We start from the raw sequence: 17174 nt of genomic DNA on the forward strand, positions 1-17174 counted from the left end.
AACTGACAATTAGAGGTGCAGGGTGAAACGAACAGACCCCACGCCCTGAAGAAGTTGCCGTGAGTGTTATCCAGTGGTAACGAAACATGTCGGCATTTTAACATAAGAGCTATCACGCAGCTTAGAATAAAGTATGCAAGCCAGTGTGATTTAGCTCGCTTTTTGATATTAGTATATATCACTTAGGGTTTTAAGACGGTGCACACACTATTGCACAGTTCTTCTTTCTTTCTTTAACTACACACCTTAGCACCTGTACAGTTAATTTCTGTCATTAAAAAATTTTTCTTGCTTTTGGAGTGTTGGTAGCTGATGATGAGAATTTGAGGTAGCAGGCGAGTACCATCCTGCTTAACCCTCCTTGGTGGCGCTACCGTGAGGCACCAACACTCCTTTTCACTCCTTTTCTCACGACATTTGGGTGGTGGAGACAGAAGGTTATTGCACATTGAGAGTCATCTTGACTTACCTCGTACGCAAAATTTATTTTTCTTTCTTTTTAGTGAACTACACCGTTGAATAGCTTAGACGATAGAATCGCAAGTTGTGAAGAGTGTCTAAAGTTCATGACAATTGATACGGATGTATGAAATAATTGTTCACAGTGTGAACAGGTCTTTGTTGTATACAGTGTATTGAGTGGGGGATGACCTGTTCTCTGCCCCTTCAGCTCCTTATTGTAGACTGATTAGCAGAAATGGATCATATCACCCTTTTCAAAGAATGCTTGTTAATCTAATTTACTAAATTACAAGCAAAAACTCGCATTATTGCATGAAAATGTCACATTCTAAACTTGGGGCCTGATTTATATTATGGCAGACAGGATACTCAGTCACATTCATGACAGATCTCCAGTCTGCTGTATTATAGAAGGGATAAAGTACCCCCTGCCTTACATTATCAGGATATTGTAAGTCACGAAGGAGTTCAATAACCATATAGAGAAACAAGGCTGAAGGATGAGATTCTTTATATAGTTTTGGAACTGTGAGGTGATTTGTAATCTTTATCATGAACGCCATGGGATACTATATACCATATAAAAAATGGTCTCATCCTCACCTTTATCACCCTATTTCAAGTCTTAGTGACCTGACCACTGTGCACTTTAACTCAATGCAACTGCACTGTAACTTTACAGTGCAGTTGCATTGAGTTAAAGTGCACAGTGGTCAGGTCACTAAGACTTAAAATAGGGTGGTTCAGATAGTTGTCGTGTCCAAACAGCACGCACTCCATTGTAGCATGCTGAGACCAGCAAAAAATCCAGTTGAAAACAGAGTAGAAGAGGTTTTTTCACTTGTGTACTACAGTTTACTCATCCTCATCTTTCCCACAAACCACTTAGAACCTTGGTGTGTAGATCCTTCCTATGAAAGAGCCAGCATGTTTGTAAACAGGAAGAATAAAAATAAAACCTCTAGTGAAAGAGGAAACATATCAAAAACTTGTTAAATATTGGTTGCAACCGATATTAGAAGCAGTTCAATACAAGTCAGTTTAAAAAAAACGTGTAGAAATATGCAGAAAGATTCTAGCATTTCTATTTATAAGGAGTGCAAAAAAACAAACATATTCTCTCTACTCGTCATTGTAAGCTAATAAAATAGAGCAGAAGAAAGAAAAGCAATGTTCTGTTTGTTGCTTTAAACAGCTGCATCAATTATGCTCCGACTCTGGCTGTAGGCATTGTGATGTCAGAACCTGACTGTAATAACCTTATGTTGGTTGATTTCTAGCGGTTTTTTTTTATAATTGGGGACTTGGTGCATCACAATTCGCTGATTATAAAGAAATTAATGACTGCTATTTATACAGCTTACAAGCATTATGTAGTTTGCATACTGCAGTCTGGTGGTTACGGTTTCCGAACCCTCCAACAGGGATGCCAGATAGTAACACGATAGCAGATACGACCGCAGTCCAGTGGTCCTTGATCATGTAGGTAGCCCAATGGAATGAATCAGCAACCACAAGGGTGAGTGCACAACCATCAACAAGAGATGATAGGAACAGAGAGAGCAAAGGAACCCCAACCATGGGGAGAGAACAACACCGAGAAGATATGAGAGAAGACCCGGCAGCGAGAAGCCAGAGGAAAACAATAGACCAGGCAGAGACGTTGAAGGACCGATACCTGGATCCTATGGTAAAGCCCAGCAGTCCAGGAGAGCAGATGGACACTGTGGCATCGACTGCTGCGTCCCAGGTGAGTCGCAGCCACAGGAAAGTCCTGTGGGCTGATGTAACAACTTTAAGGAGGTGGTGGGAGGTAGGTCGAGGTGCAAAGGAGTAGAAGGGGAGGATTCACGGCATGTATTGCTTTGAATTGTAATTATATAACGCTTCCTAACCCTGTCGAGACATCAAAGCTCTTTCCAGGAGTAGCACACTACCCCAGAATCTCAAAAGGATTAGTGGTGGATTAGTTAGTGAAAAGTGAGTTAATTTGAGCAGTGAACATGTGAGTCCAATAGTTGGATTGAAAAGGAGAATGGGCGGATAGAAGAAGGAAGAGTCTAGAAAGTGTTTATAAGTTTATCATAGTAGTAAGATGAGGTTTGGGATGATTATAAGGAGAGATGGAGGAGGGAAGAATCTCTAGAAATGGATCAGGGAGATCATAGTAGTAAAATGAGTAGATTAAGTCCACAAAGATAAGACACCACACATCTCCATCTGGTTCTCGCAGTGAAACAAAAACACAAAAACACCACAATACCAGGACAAAAAAAAGATAAATCAACCACATAACACATGCCAAACATACAGCTACACAAGCAACAAAAAGGTTCAACTAGAAGATCAAAATAAGAAATTCTAGATTATGTACAATACTAGTGATCTAACGTCACTTGCCTCTCTGGTAGAAAATTAATAAAGCAATGCATCTACTCTTATGGACAGAAAATAATTGGGAAAGTAGCAAATTCTCTGGCTTGTGGGTAGGGAGCAACAACGAGGAACCGCTACCCCTCCTAGCAGACCACAATTAGGAAAGAATAGGCCATACAGAAGGCACAGAAATGACCAATCACAAGTCAGAAATTTTAGGCGCACTGCATTTTTCCAAAATAATAGAAGCCCAAACAAATAGCCTTCTGGAAAATGGCCCTAAAAACCTGCAGAGACTAACTTTATGCTGCAACCTAGCCAGAAACCTTTGTTCATTGGTTGCTAACACGTATCAATCAATCAATCAATTAGTACATTTGTAGAGCGTACGACTCACCCTTGAGGGTCTCAAGGCGCTGGGGGGGGGGGGGGAGGGGTGCTACTACTGCTCGAATAGCCAGGTCTTGAGAAGCCTCCTGAAGGTTTGTAGGTCCTGGGTCTGCCGTAGGAGGATGGGGAGGGTGTTCTAGGTCTTGGCGGCGAGGCGGGAGAACAATCTGCTGCCGGTGGTCGCTCTTCGGATGCGGGGGACGGTGGCGACGGCGAGGTCAGCGGAGCGGAGCTGTCGGTTCGGGGTGTAGAAGGTGAGTCATCTGTTGAAGTATGCCGTTCCGGTGTTGTGGAGTGCCTTGTGTGCGTGGGTGAGGAGCTTGAAGGTGATCCTCTTGTTGACGGAAAGCCAGTGCAGGACTCTCAGGTGTGGTGTTATGTGGCTGTGGCGTGGGATGTCGAGGATCAGGCAAGCAGAGGCGTTCTGTATGCGTTGTAGATGTTTCAGGAGTTTGGCTGACGCTCCGGCATAGAGGGCGTTTCCATAGTCCACCCTGCTGCTGATGAGGACCTGGGTGACTGTTCCTCTCATTTCAGTGGGGATCCACCTGTAGATCTTGCGGAGCATGCGGAGGGTGTTGAAGCAGGACGACGAGACGGCGTTGACTTGCTTGGTCATGGAGAGTGTTGAGTCGAGGATAAACCCCAGGTTGCATGCGTGGTCGGTGGGTGTTGGTGCTGCTCCCAGTACAGACGGCCACCAGGAGTCGTACCAGGCTGAGGGGGTGGAGCCGAAGAGGAGGACCTCTGCCTTGTCAGAGTTCAGCTTCAGACTGCTGTTCTTCATCCACTTGGCGACGGCTTTCATTCCTTCCTGGTGGTTGGTTTTGGCGGTGAGGGGGTCTTTGGTGAGGGAGAGGATCAGCTGGGGGTCATCGGCGTAGGAGATGATGTTGAGGTCGTGCAGTCGGGCTGAGGGATGATCCTTAGGGTACGCCGCATATGATCTCAGTGACTTCAGAACAGAAAGGGGGAGGCGGACGCTCCGAGTTCTGCCGGAGAGGAAGGAGGTGGTCCATTCCAGAGCCTTGTCTCGAATTCCTGCATTGTGGAGGCATGTGCGTAGGGTGCGGTGGTAGACAGTGTCTTAGGCGGCTGATAGGTCCAGGTGGATTAGGGCCGCGATTTTGCCGTTGTCCAGCACGGCCCTGATGTCATTGGTGGCGGCGATGAGGGCAGTATCGGTACTGTGGTTGCTGCGGACCCCAGACTGGGACGGGTCCAGTATGTTGTTCTCCTCGAGGTAGTGGGTCAGCTGTCTGTTGACTGTCTTCTCGATGACCTTCGCCGGGAACGGGAGCAGGGAGATGAGCCGGAAGTTCTTTAGGTGCCTTGGATTCGCCTTGGGTTTCTTCAGTAAGGTGTTGATCTCGGCGTGCTTCCAGCTCACTGGGAAGGTCGTGGTCTCGAAGGAGATGTTGATGGCCTGGCAGAGATGGGGTGCGATGGTGGCGCTAGCTTTGTTGAAGATGTGGTGTGGGCATGGGTCTGAGGGAGAGCCAGAGTGGATGGTGTTCATGATTTTGATTGCGTCGTCGTCGTTGATGTTGGTCCAGGTGAGTAGGGGAATGGCGTGGGTGGTGGCCGCGGGGTCTGAGGTGTCGGTTGTTGTTGGGGTGGTCAGGTTGTTGAAGCTGTCGTGGATGTCTCCAATCTTGCGATGGAAGAAGGTGGCGAGGGAGTCACACAGGTCTCTTGTTCAAATGGATGAATCAGAGGAGAATTATTGCAGCTCAAGGCCCAAGAATGATAAATGCACTGAACCGCTCATTGAGATCCTCCAAATTAAACCGCATGCACTTCAGAAATCCTTTGAAACTGAACTGTTCAGACTGGTGCTGCAGAACATTGGGAAAAGGCATCTACACTCTCCCATTCCTCCAATACACTCACATCTTCTAACAAAGTACTGTTGTATTCCTGAGAAGTAACCAACGATTTGTACACAGTGCACTATACAACCCCAGGCAAATAAATAGACAGTGTTTTTTAGGAACAGCTGTGCTACAGCGCACATCTTCCACAGTGCCTGGTGTTAAGTCCTGAAGAATGGTCCTATTAGCTTCAGTTGTAAGTACCCTGCTCTATGGCTGAAGGAGAATAAGAAACCTAGCATGTATTACATTGTACATAATGGCCTTACTTAACATTGCTGCTTCTTATCAATACAAAGAAATATTACTGAATTAAAATGGCAAAACACAATCATATTGCCAAATCTGCTTTGTAATTATCTTTAAGTAATAATATATGTTGTATGATTGTGAAATATTGTATTATACTTAACACACAAAAGATGGAAGGGAACCTTTTTCTTGTTGTATATGTTTTATGTACTGAATGAATCAGCATCACGAAGTGGTAAAGCTGGTGATGCTCAGCGCCCACAAGCTACCCCTTCTTCTGTGGGCGAATGAGGCCACCTCTTATCAGTAGCCGTTCACTGCTCACACCATCAGGCAGTAAAAGTGTACACTCTGGGTGATGTTCATTGCCCACTGGCCATCACTGCAACTGCGCTCTCTGCTCGATCCATCACACAGAGTAAATATCAGGTAGCACTTAGTGCTAAATGGCTACCATTTATCCTGGTAGAGAGATAAGTACAGGTAACCGCTCTGCACTCGCAGCATCAACACACTGTGAGAGTACTGACCTACACACACACTCGTTGACCAGTCTCTCCTGCTCCATCTCTAATGAGGTGGAGTCAAGGATGCTTCCAATACCATTACCAGCTGACAGAGGTGGACGCAGGAAGGGACATTTCATGCTGGAGGAACAGTAAAATGTGCACTGATCTTGATACAGTTTACTTTCCCTGTGTTTATATAGTTAGTGGTCAAAGAAGTTGCCATATTTGAGTAAAGAGGAAATACTCCAACCACCAGGACTGGCACTTAAAAAGTAATGACTGAAAGGATCTGAACTAAATCAACCAATGGCTGAACTAGGCCGACGCAACACATCTCCCTATTTATCTTTTGCGTTGATGCTACCAGGTTTTTCTAAATGCGTCTGAGTCAGATCTAAAAATAGAGCAATACATATCTACCCAAGGAGCTCAAGAGCTCATTCATATATCCAATTAGTGCATTTTCTAATTCCTATAGGAGCATAGAGAACCAACACGGACTACAAAAGTAGGTAGACCATTGCAACCCTCCAAACACCAATGAATGAACACTTGCAATTAACTAATTGTGATAACTGAGTGTTGTAAGTATTTTCAGAGACATTGGTCAATGGAGAAGACATCGATGTTTACAATGCTAGGCAGAACCCCTTTCAGAGGACCACAGGGCAAGCAGGGGTTACTGGGCCCAAGCGAGGGGGGTTGAGGCCTTTTACTCCTGAGGTCACTGGACCAGGCTTACTAAGGATTAACTGGGCCAAAGTACCCCTTCTGCACTGCACTTTCATTATAACGTGGTCTGAGCAGTCCAAAGATCACGAATCAAAAAGCAGCAGCAATACATAATTTTGCAGCCAAATATTCATTTTTATGAAACAAGATTCATATTTTATTTTCTACTACTACCAGCACAAAGGAGAAATACGACATTCCCAAACAATCACACAGTCCCCCTTGAGGTCGGCTCCCTAGTGTTTCAGTGGCGAGTCTCTGTCCCACTCCCTCCTCGATAGTGGTTATTCCCTATTCACTATTGGTAACATCCAGGGTATGCCCAACTAGTAGTCAGAGTCTCAAGAGTCCACTTAGACTCTAATTTAAAGTCAATAGCTACCACGCTAAATTAGCGACAAGCTCCCCTGGAGCCAACAGGGATGAAAACAGTCTTACCTGCAACAGCAGGTGTGAAGCAGGCTTAGATCTTGAGTATGCCAAGTCGGCATGCACTTGCAGTAGCTGCAGCTAGGTTCAGGTAAGTCAGCCTCACACAGCCCAGGAGGCTACACTTGGAAGACACAGATTTTCTCTCTCGCGGTTTCATTCCTGAAGTGACTGGAGGCTCTCTGCAGCTCCTCCTGTAGGGTAAGTGTCTGGTTACTCTCCCAATGAGGGGATGGCATGATGGCGCGTAAGTGGCCCCACAGCATCCTCACTTCTCTGGCATGAGGTGGCACCAGTATTCCCACGTAAGCGCGTGCCTGTGCACCCGCTCAACTCCGTGACCCGGAGCGCGCACTGCTGAGTGTGTGGCGCGCACATCCCCGAGAACATTCGTGCCGCCGCTGCATTTAGCAAGTGCTCCCTCTTGCTAAATGTCTTTTGTTTTCTAGAGTGCGGCTGTAAACAAAAAGCACAAATCTGCCCGCAGCCAAACTCTAGAAAACAAAAGAAATGCAGAAACACAGCGTGTGCTTTTAGAATCACTTAAAAGCACACGCTGCGTTTGTAAGCTTGCTGCATTTCTTCTCTAAATAGAGCTGGGCTGCGGGGTGATAGTGTGCCTTTTTTTAAGTTTTCATGTTAATTGCAGCCCATCAAGGGCGCGGCTATTAATATGAAAACGTTAACAGAGGCACACAATCACCCTGCAGCTGTGCTCTATTATGTGAAGAAATGCAGCAAGCTTACAAACGCGGCATTTGCTTCCAGGTCACCAGTGCTTAATTTGTCACTAAAGAGGTGCCGGGGCTCTTAATAGGCGGCAGATTTTTATAAAATGTTTGTTGTTTGCCTTCCTAATAAACAGCATAGTATGTGACTTACAACTCATATATACATCCGCTTCCAGACGTGCCTTTTACGCACATCCATGTGTACTCCCAATGGCCATATCTACTTTGTCAGCACTAGTGTTTATTTTACTTTCAAAGGCAACTTCCCCCGCAATGCACATGTACCCAGCCAGTTGCAGTTGCTTATTGTTTGTGGGTTACCTACAGCCGCTTTGCTACTGCTTAATTTGTAAGAAAACAGGCTACGCGGCTTTTATCATATGGCAAGCTTTATACAAAATGTTTTTCAGGAATAACTTGCACAAAATCGTACAAATACTTTTTTTATTTATTTACCACACCTGTCTTCTGCACACTACTGTAACATCAAACACAACCATTACGTTCGCATTTTAAAGCGCTACAACTTGGACTATAGCCTAAAGTCCCTGCAAATTGTAAGGCACCTTCCTGAATAGCTCGCTTTTTATTCGTTACTTGTCCGTAAGGCCACATTCTGCCTTTGTTCACTACTATATTTACCTTTTACACTTCATTCTCACATTATATGTGGAGTTTTATCTACCGCTAACTAGACCCTGAGGTATCAAACTGCTTTACATAAGCACCAGCTGCATTAAATACACACGCAATCATGTATGTTAGGCACAGCGAGATTGACTGATTTGCCCAAAAACACACATTCTTGAGCGTCCCTGCGGAGACTCAAACACCGTTCCCCAGTTCCTACCTCTACCACCATAACCGTGAGGCCACATTCTGTTCACATTGTGCCTTTGTTCACTATGTCGGCTATTCACGTATCCGGCGTGTTTTTAACCTTTTTATGTATTTATAAATATGCTAAATAAATGCATCAAGTGATACACAACTTGAATGCGCATTTGCAATATTAAAGGCTGAATGGCAATTAAGAGCCCAGCCACAGTCTGCACAAGGGAAGTGGCTTGAGGCAGCCGACGATGAATTGCACACCACAATCTGTTTTCTTCAGTTACGAGAGAGAAGTTATTTTTATGACCTCATTATTCAAAATAACTGAGGACGCGTTGATTCCAGGCAGTCAGTCACATGAAGCAATCCAGAGAAATGAAACTGCACTGCAGGCAGGCATCTTGTCCAAACCCCCGTGTTCTTACAGGAGTTTGTTGAGGGTCTGTGTTTTCTCTGAACAGTCTGATGGATTCCGAGGGTGGACTGTGGAGTCACGATTTGCATTTGTTGGTTTGGCTTGGGCTACCACGCCAGGGCACCGTCACCCACGGGCGGCATATTCAGGACCATGGTGATGGTGGCATGGCGGCTGTGGTTATGCTAATAGTAGTTACTTTCACTAATTTAACCTTTTCCGTACTGCTTAACTACTGTGTTACAGTAACTATCAAGTAAAACTTAAGTGACCACTTCGACTGGCCCGGGACACACACTGACTGCATACTATCATAGGCTGCTGCGCAGAGCAGCTTTTCAGTTAACTGATCTAGTGGGGTATTTTCCATCTTCTCTACAGCTGGATCTTAGGACCTCGGTGTTTCTGCCTTCAGCTTTTTTCTTATGAATTTTTTTTCTGGACACACTCTCACGTTGTTCCAAGTCTTTTCCTCAAGGAGGATCCTACAAGGGAATAGCCAGCAAGTGAAAAGATTCCCACTTTGCACCATACTATGAAACTTTTCTGCTAGCATGTCACCCGACCCGAAGTCAGCGCCCGGTGTGATCGCACCACCCTAGAGCCACCCTGCTCAAGGGTCCTGTGACATCAGCGACTGTCGCGCTAGGGTGTGCTGCTTCATAGGCCTGCCTGCAAGACTCGAGGTGAACTTCGGTATGGATTGTGGTTGACAGGCCTTTACGGTTAACCCACAGTTGCCACCGTTAGGGTACGCATGATGGTGCAAAGACACCAGGTCTTCTAAGGTATAGCAAGGGAATGTGCTCCCTCAGGAGAGTGGCCCGGTGGACTGGTCATAAAGGCTGAACCTGGTTCCCAAGTTCCAAACTCGGCAGCTCTGACTATAGTACCACATCCTCTCCTCCACTGAACACCATACTGCCCCACTGAGAGAAACTTGCACTGCCTTCAGCTACAACCCAATTGTGGCCCGCTATAAACTCCTGGATGCGACACAATTCAAATTACGCATTAGACGAGAGTAATATGCTGCCTAAAAAAAAGTTACAAAATCATGGAGAAAGCACTGTAGAGCACTCTATCCTTTATGCACTGTACCACCTCATAGGTACACATACACCCAGTACATGCATTTCATATGCACACACTGCACCCTTCATTTATTGTACAAAAATCACAGGTACATGTACACCCATCACATGCATTTTTCTATTTTGTTTTACATTGCGCAAACGTGACCCAAAGGTACCAGAGGGCTTTACATGAGACCCAGTTGCATTACAGACAAACACATTCATTTTGTTAGGCATGGGCGGTTAAGTGATTTGCCCAAAACCACAGGATGTTCAGCGTCCCTGCTGAGACTCGAACCTGGTTCCCCAACTTTGAGGTCGACTGCTGTAGCCATCCACATCACTACATCCTTCATGTACTGAAGAACTCATAGGCACACATACATCCAGCTCAGATACAACACTCCGGCACTGTGTAGCAGTTCACACCAAACCGATGTAGGTCAAGGATGAGTTAATTACACAGTAGTGAAACTTTAAAAACGAGTGAGCCGAAAAGCCTCCCTCAAATGACCCAAATTAAAAAGATCCTACTGATCACTACATGGCATGTTGCCACCACTGTGCTTCTGCTGCTTAACTCCTGGTGAAGGCAGTAGCCTTCCACCCTGATGGGGGTAGCGCTTTGGGTGCCCCTCTCGGTCCAGCAATTACCGAAATCCGTGAGACTGGCCTATGTCATGGGACACACACATAATATGTGAATATATGTATCAGTATTAGGTATCCAGACCATAATACAATTGGGCACTCAGGGCAGGGCTGCATGTCCATTACCACGCAGTGACTTTTCTGTCCCAACCGTGCTCCTTTGAGTCATATATTATATTTCCTCACCTTCAGCACAGTATCCCATACATCCTTGAGTAGGCTGTAGCAGGTATACGAAGAAACCACCACAGTTCCGCACGGTAACGGGAATTCTAAAGAGACAACAATCCTTTGAGCTGCTGAAGAAGAACTGCCATGTTGCACATGCTGTAAGTTGCTTGATCTCCCCAGGTCCGGGAAGGGATTCAGACTCCCTCAGAGACAACCAGACAGGTGCTTGGGTACCACAGTGGTTCATCTGCATGAAAGAAAAGAAGTTAGAATTAACATCAGTAGTGCACTCAGATATAATCTTTATGCTGTTACATGTTTCTGACTTTTAGTATTAGAAAGGGAAACAGTTTGAGAAAGTAGATATTTCACTACCTAATTTGACCAGACAAATACATAAATTTGGAGACGTTCCCTTATGACACTAGATCAGCCTCTGCCGGACCGTGCTGCATCAAGTTGTCTTGGTACAGAATCTGCAGACAGGAAGCATGTCTCTGCCTTTATGGCTTGGTTTGACTGTATCAGAGTCAGGAGCCAAGTCAATTCCACAGGCTGTGCCCGGCATGCCGGCTCCTTCTGCTCTCTATCTCACAGATACAGGAGTGGAGGCTTCAGTGGTGGGCAAGGCATGGGTGAACTGTGGATGAAAAAGACTGAGTGCAGGGGAGAGAAAGAGAGTGATGAGAATATGGTAAGATAGATAGCTTAGGAGAAGGAGATCAGAGTGAAGGAAGGAAAATGATATTGCTAAACAGAGGCAAGGGAGATCTTATGAGTCTGAAGAGAGACTCGAGGAGAGTGGAAAGTGAACTGATGAGGTGGGGAATGCTGAGGAGATGGGGACACTGCTGAAGAGGTGATTTAAGCAGTAAATGAAGGACATGGGAGAAAGAGGAACAAGGTTGCTGAGAAGAGGGAAATAGAAGGAAAAAAGGAGACTAATTAGAGTCTGGACAGAGTGAGGAGAGGAAATGCAGGCAGGGATAAGAATAAGGAGACAAGGAGTAGAGAGAAGGAGAAAAAAAAGAATGAGATGGCAGAAGAAAGATGAACATCAATGTGATGGACAGAAACATTTTTTGAAAGATTACCATGAAAATGTGAGAGTTAATGAACTAAAAGAACAAGGTTTGTGTATTGTGGCACACATGAACCACTATGTATTTACCTAATCTTGAAACACACATGCAAGGTGACCTCCAGCTTCACCCTCGTCCAGTCAATTTAAAACAGCTCTGTATGATCATTCATAATTCATGTTTCCCATTAAATTCTTGAAACTTATATCATAGTGGATCAGTGAAGATACTCCTCTTCACTCCCACACACGAGAGTGGAAGTCTGGACCTTCCTTGTTGATGAAAGAGGACACTCACACAGCTGTTTGGCACAAAAGGATGTGGATTTTGCAATATGCATTTATGGACATTGACAGGACTGCAGGTACAAGGTGAAGTGGAGTGGGTTCTTAGCAGATTCAATGGATAAGGAATTTTCTCACTCATTGGTACCAGAGGAAATAGTTCTGTAGTTGACACCATAACATTATTCCCACCCTTCTACAAGCAATATTTGCAAGAAGAAGATAACACTAATCAGGTAAGGTGCTTGTGGTATATCATCTTTAACTTAAATCTCTGAATGTGTACATTCTCTTGGGGATTGCCTTTTAACCATCACTTCCTTGCCCCGGTCTTTTAAATTATTTACTGTTTTTTAGATTCACCACTTCTTTAGTTCTTCATTTTGTATTAAATAGGTTTATGTTTAAATCACATTTTGTTTAGTAAACCTGAATGTAATTAGGGACTGCAGCAGTCACACTTGCCTCCCGAGCAATTCCTGTTTCTGTTCCCCAGTGGTCGTCACAGCACACTGCACTGCCTCCCCCGGATGGTGAAGAAGGGTGGACTCACAGCATGTCTAGTTTGAAACAGATGTGTATTTTCGTGTAGAGGCTGCACACTGACAACAACCACTTGAACATTTACCCTTGCTGACGATCACCCTCATTTTGTGTATCAATGCTACACAGAGGGCAGGGCATCAAAGCACCGCATCACTTAAAGGTGCCATCTTGATATTCAGTGAATGCAGTGGAGAACAGCCCACTTCAAGTTATGTCTAATCACTGAAACCCAGAAATCAAGTGGCTACCACATCACCCAACTGAGACCATGGGCTGCCAAGACTAGCCTTGGAAATGGGGGCCATGCAAAAGCCCTAGAGAGACCCACCTACTTGGCATCCAGGTGATCACCACTACCTATTTAACATCTCCTACCAGCATTATGGTCCACTGAAAAAACACAGTGTGTTTAATGGGATACTGACTGAGATGCTAGTATCCTGTCTTCACTTTGACTTAAATTCCTGTGGCACACAAGGATTCAGATGAATTGAAGATGCCTCCATAAAATAGTTTGAGCCTATAGATTAAAATTGGGGACATTTATAAATCAAAATGTTCCATTACAAAGTAATTTAGTCAATTTCTTTATTTAACTATATTTCAAAGGATATAAATAACATTAAAAAACAAATCATATTTAAACTCAAATACTATAAAATGTATCAACCAACAATAAGAACTAGCAATAAATATCTTTAAAAATAGTCTTGCATTATTAAAAAACTATCTCATCTCTAAAACCACTTATTAAAATTACATAATCAGTAAATCTTAAAAATGGAAGGAAGAACCTCGAAGAACAGTTTTCATAAAGTGTCTCAGCTCGCCTTTTCTTCAGTGCAAACCAGAGGGATGACACCATTGAGTAACACACCAGAGGATCACCCAACATTTGAAAAAACTAAAGTGCAGGTCTACAATTCCTAAAATTAAACTTGCGTAAAACAGGAATTAAAAATCTCTTCCTCAGGGCAGTTACCATTCCAAAGTCTAAAAACGCCACTTACCCACACATACATTCACGTAAATCCCGGACATTAAGAAGGCTAAATGCCTCTGTTGTTTGAATCTGAATCGGCCTTTTACAGCAGGGAGCTGGTATGCAGGCATCCGACATGGGTACAGGTAAAATGGTGCCCTTGGCTAGAACAACCCTGCCTCCACTATTGGTCCCCCATAGCCAGAGTAGAATGGCATTAGTCAATCTCACAAAATAGGGTACATTTTGGTGACTCCTGACATCAGAAGCTCTCTCCGACGTTGGCAAAGTCTATAGTTAAAGTAAGAGCCTTCTAAAAAGATAGCAGAATGTTTCAGCTCCGTAAGAAAAAACAGACACAAAGCTGGCTAGAAAATGTACATTAGCATGGCGGTGCAGCTTTCCAAAGGCATGATGAGAGTAGCCTGATAGGAAAGAGGGAAGGCATGTTCAATAATATCATATATGCTCTTTAGGAAGTAAAACATGAAATGTCCACAAATTAAGATACTTGGAGACATCAAAAATGGAATATTGATGTACTGTACGTCAGTCATCCAGATCCGGAACACATGTTCCATAGAAGTCACAGAACTTTAAACCTCCTTGCATTCCATGTTTTCAAGGTTAGTAGTGTCACTTAAAGTTTATTGGTTTGGGAACATCTGCTAAAAAAACTGCAGATTAATACAGTGGAGGCCATTTTAGTTGAGAAAAAGCTAAAATGAATCTGTTTTTAATAGAAAAATTCAGGAGTCTAAAGTCTTAATTGGTCTCTTTGACCAAAGGACTTATACACTCTAATTACAATACATACATTTGTAATGTTTTCAGCCACACTGGATGCTTGGACATGGCCTGTTAGCTGTCTTATACATGCTACACTGACTCCACAAGGCTCCTTGCACTGGTCTCTTCCTATGTTTTCCCCAGCTTGTCTGGCTTCTCTCCTTCATGTAGATCTAGTCCTTCTTATTGTGTCCTCACAGGACAGCCAGGCAAACATGTGAAAGGAGGCAATATTAAGGGCAACTGTGAGAAAGTTCAATTTTTTGGTGGTAACCCACATTTTGTTGCAGAATTTCATTTCCATTATTTAGACTTTGCACACCAGTATCCATTGCATATACTCTTTCCACATAACTTATAAAAAATGGCTGGTACACGACTTGCATATTTAACTATCCTAAAAGGCCATAGTGGATGGTGTGGAAACTAAATCCATGGCATGGAAAGTTTAATGTCACCTGTAAATTGCAGCACCTATGGCACCATCCACAAGTGTGCCATTGAAAACATGGCTTCTGGCCCACCAATGTAGCATGACTGCTGCAGTTTTGATTTGCAGCCGACCTGCACTTACTTGTATCCAGGATTAAGAAGTGGACTCAAAAGATCAGTTTGCTGACTTCATGTTTGACTATAGGGACATAACTAGCTGCAAGAAGTCTTTTTATTCAAAGATCAGTTAACCAATTACAAGTGGAACTGGACTGGATCCTTCTGAACAGGTAGCCTGTACTGGAGTATGTCCTGACCCCTTTGTGGTATCCCAGAGGTCCTGGTGTGCTCGACTGTGTCTAGCGGGACTTCTCCAACAAAGTCTGAAAAGTTGGGACTTAGAAATGTTATGGACTCCAAGACCTCTGGTGAATCAGTGGGGCATCAACGCAATTGCGACCAATTTTGATGTAACTTCATTGAATACAGCTTCAGGCTTGCCCCGCTGGAGGATTCTGAGTGCCATAAAAAAGACAAAGTCCAAATGTAGTGATCTTCAGGAGCAAAGGTGTGAATTGAATCTGCCTGAAATGAGGAGATTAGCGGCGGTGAAATTTCAATTTCTCCTGTGCGGAGCTTTACTGCCAAAACCAATGGCTTCAGCAGGCCTCATCCAGTGGCTATCCAGCATTGCGGATATAAATCTGCAACCTTGCTCTACTGGGGGATTTGGACTTACATTTCAGAAACAAAGTCTGATTGTAAAATCTTTGACCGGTATGAATACACTTGGTGTATCTGAGCAGTGGGATTTTGATGGCGTCATGTTTTTTTACTTTTTAATGTTTTGGTACCTCTAAATGATTTAAAAATTCTCTTTAAATTAACATGATCTGCTCTGTGTGATAGCTGTCATGGGTTGAACGCAAGTTTACATTTTCGAAACAATTGTTTGGGCCTAACAGGTTAGTGACTTTTTTACTTGCGCTGGACTAATATCCACTCCAAATAATAATTCACTTTCTTTGTGTCTTTCTGTGGCATACTTCTTGTTAATGCACTTTTAGTGCTTAGAAACGTCTTGGCCTGAGTCCCTTCTTTCTGGTCCTCATCCTACTTGCTCCTAGCTGCTTTAAATAGGTGGGCCCTCTGTCACTCCTGTGTGGCTTCTGTGTGGATTCCACAGGTGCCTCAAAAGAACTGGCCCGTGGTTAATTCTTGGTTGTCTCAATATACCACTCTCCCGGAGGTCTACCACTGTATTAAAAAGGTGAGCATTCGGTCATTCCTTTGTGGTCTTTGGGTCTTCTGTCATCTCATGGTGGACTCCATAGTATTTCCCTATTGCTCTGAAGCAATTATAACGTGTGTACCCGGTATGCACAGTGTTGTCCTCAATGATGAAATATCTGATGTTGCAGTGATGTTATCAATGAGGTCATAGAACAGGTCATGTAATATAGGAGGTAATTAGCTGTGCATGGTGAGGGCACTAGTTATAGCTACTTTAGATCACAAGTTCTGGTTACTTGAGATAACTATAACTGGTGGATTTCAGTAATTTATTTTCATTTCAAGTGGTATGTTATGACATTTTTGCATAACTAGAACGTCTCTTTAACCTTTCTTTTTTTCAGTGAATTTCTAAGGCTTTTAAAAAAATGTAAAGTAACATATTATTACAATTGCTAATTATAACGCCACTTTAACCTTTGTTTTACGGATTTTCTATGTTTTTTTCAACATAAAGTTTGGGTGCAGCCTGACCATATGATGTTACAATATATAGGGTGTTATTCAGAACACCAAAATATAAAAAGTTGGTCTATTGGCTTTATGACGGGGTCAACATATATAAAGCGGATCTATTGTCTTTGTAAAATAAAATCACCAGTAACTATAATCAAATGTACATTTCATGAATGTATGCATTGCAATGTTTAATAAAAGTGATTGTCCTAAAATAATTATAAAGTTTAAAAAAAAAACTTTTTTGAATCTTTTATAATTTTGAGCTCACCAAATGCAGCCATAAGAACAACCACAAGAGGGCCGTAGACTTCACCTGCAGTGGTTAGAGCTCCAGTGCATTAAAAAAAATGCTAAACTCTCCTGGGTTCGTGGATTTAATGACCCTGGGGAATTACAGGTTTTTTT

General features: G+C 43.5%; 1 protein-coding gene across 4 annotated transcripts in view; it reads right to left on the reverse strand.

The window, feature by feature from the left end:
• Nucleotides 1-17174, reverse strand: part of VWDE (von Willebrand factor D and EGF domains) — a 384361-nt gene that overhangs the window by 278092 nt on the left and 89095 nt on the right. For all 4 annotated transcript variants that reach the window (XM_085630788.1, XM_085630785.1, XM_085630787.1 and 1 more), the window contains exon 3: nucleotides 10918-11149. In XM_085630788.1, the coding sequence (XP_085486914.1) occupies nucleotides 10918-11149 (232 nt within the window). The remainder of the gene's footprint in view (nucleotides 1-10917; nucleotides 11150-17174) is intronic.

This window comes from Triturus cristatus, chromosome 10, assembly GCF_964204655.1.
Source record: "Triturus cristatus chromosome 10, aTriCri1.1, whole genome shotgun sequence".
NCBI lineage: Eukaryota > Metazoa > Chordata > Amphibia > Caudata > Salamandridae > Triturus > Triturus cristatus.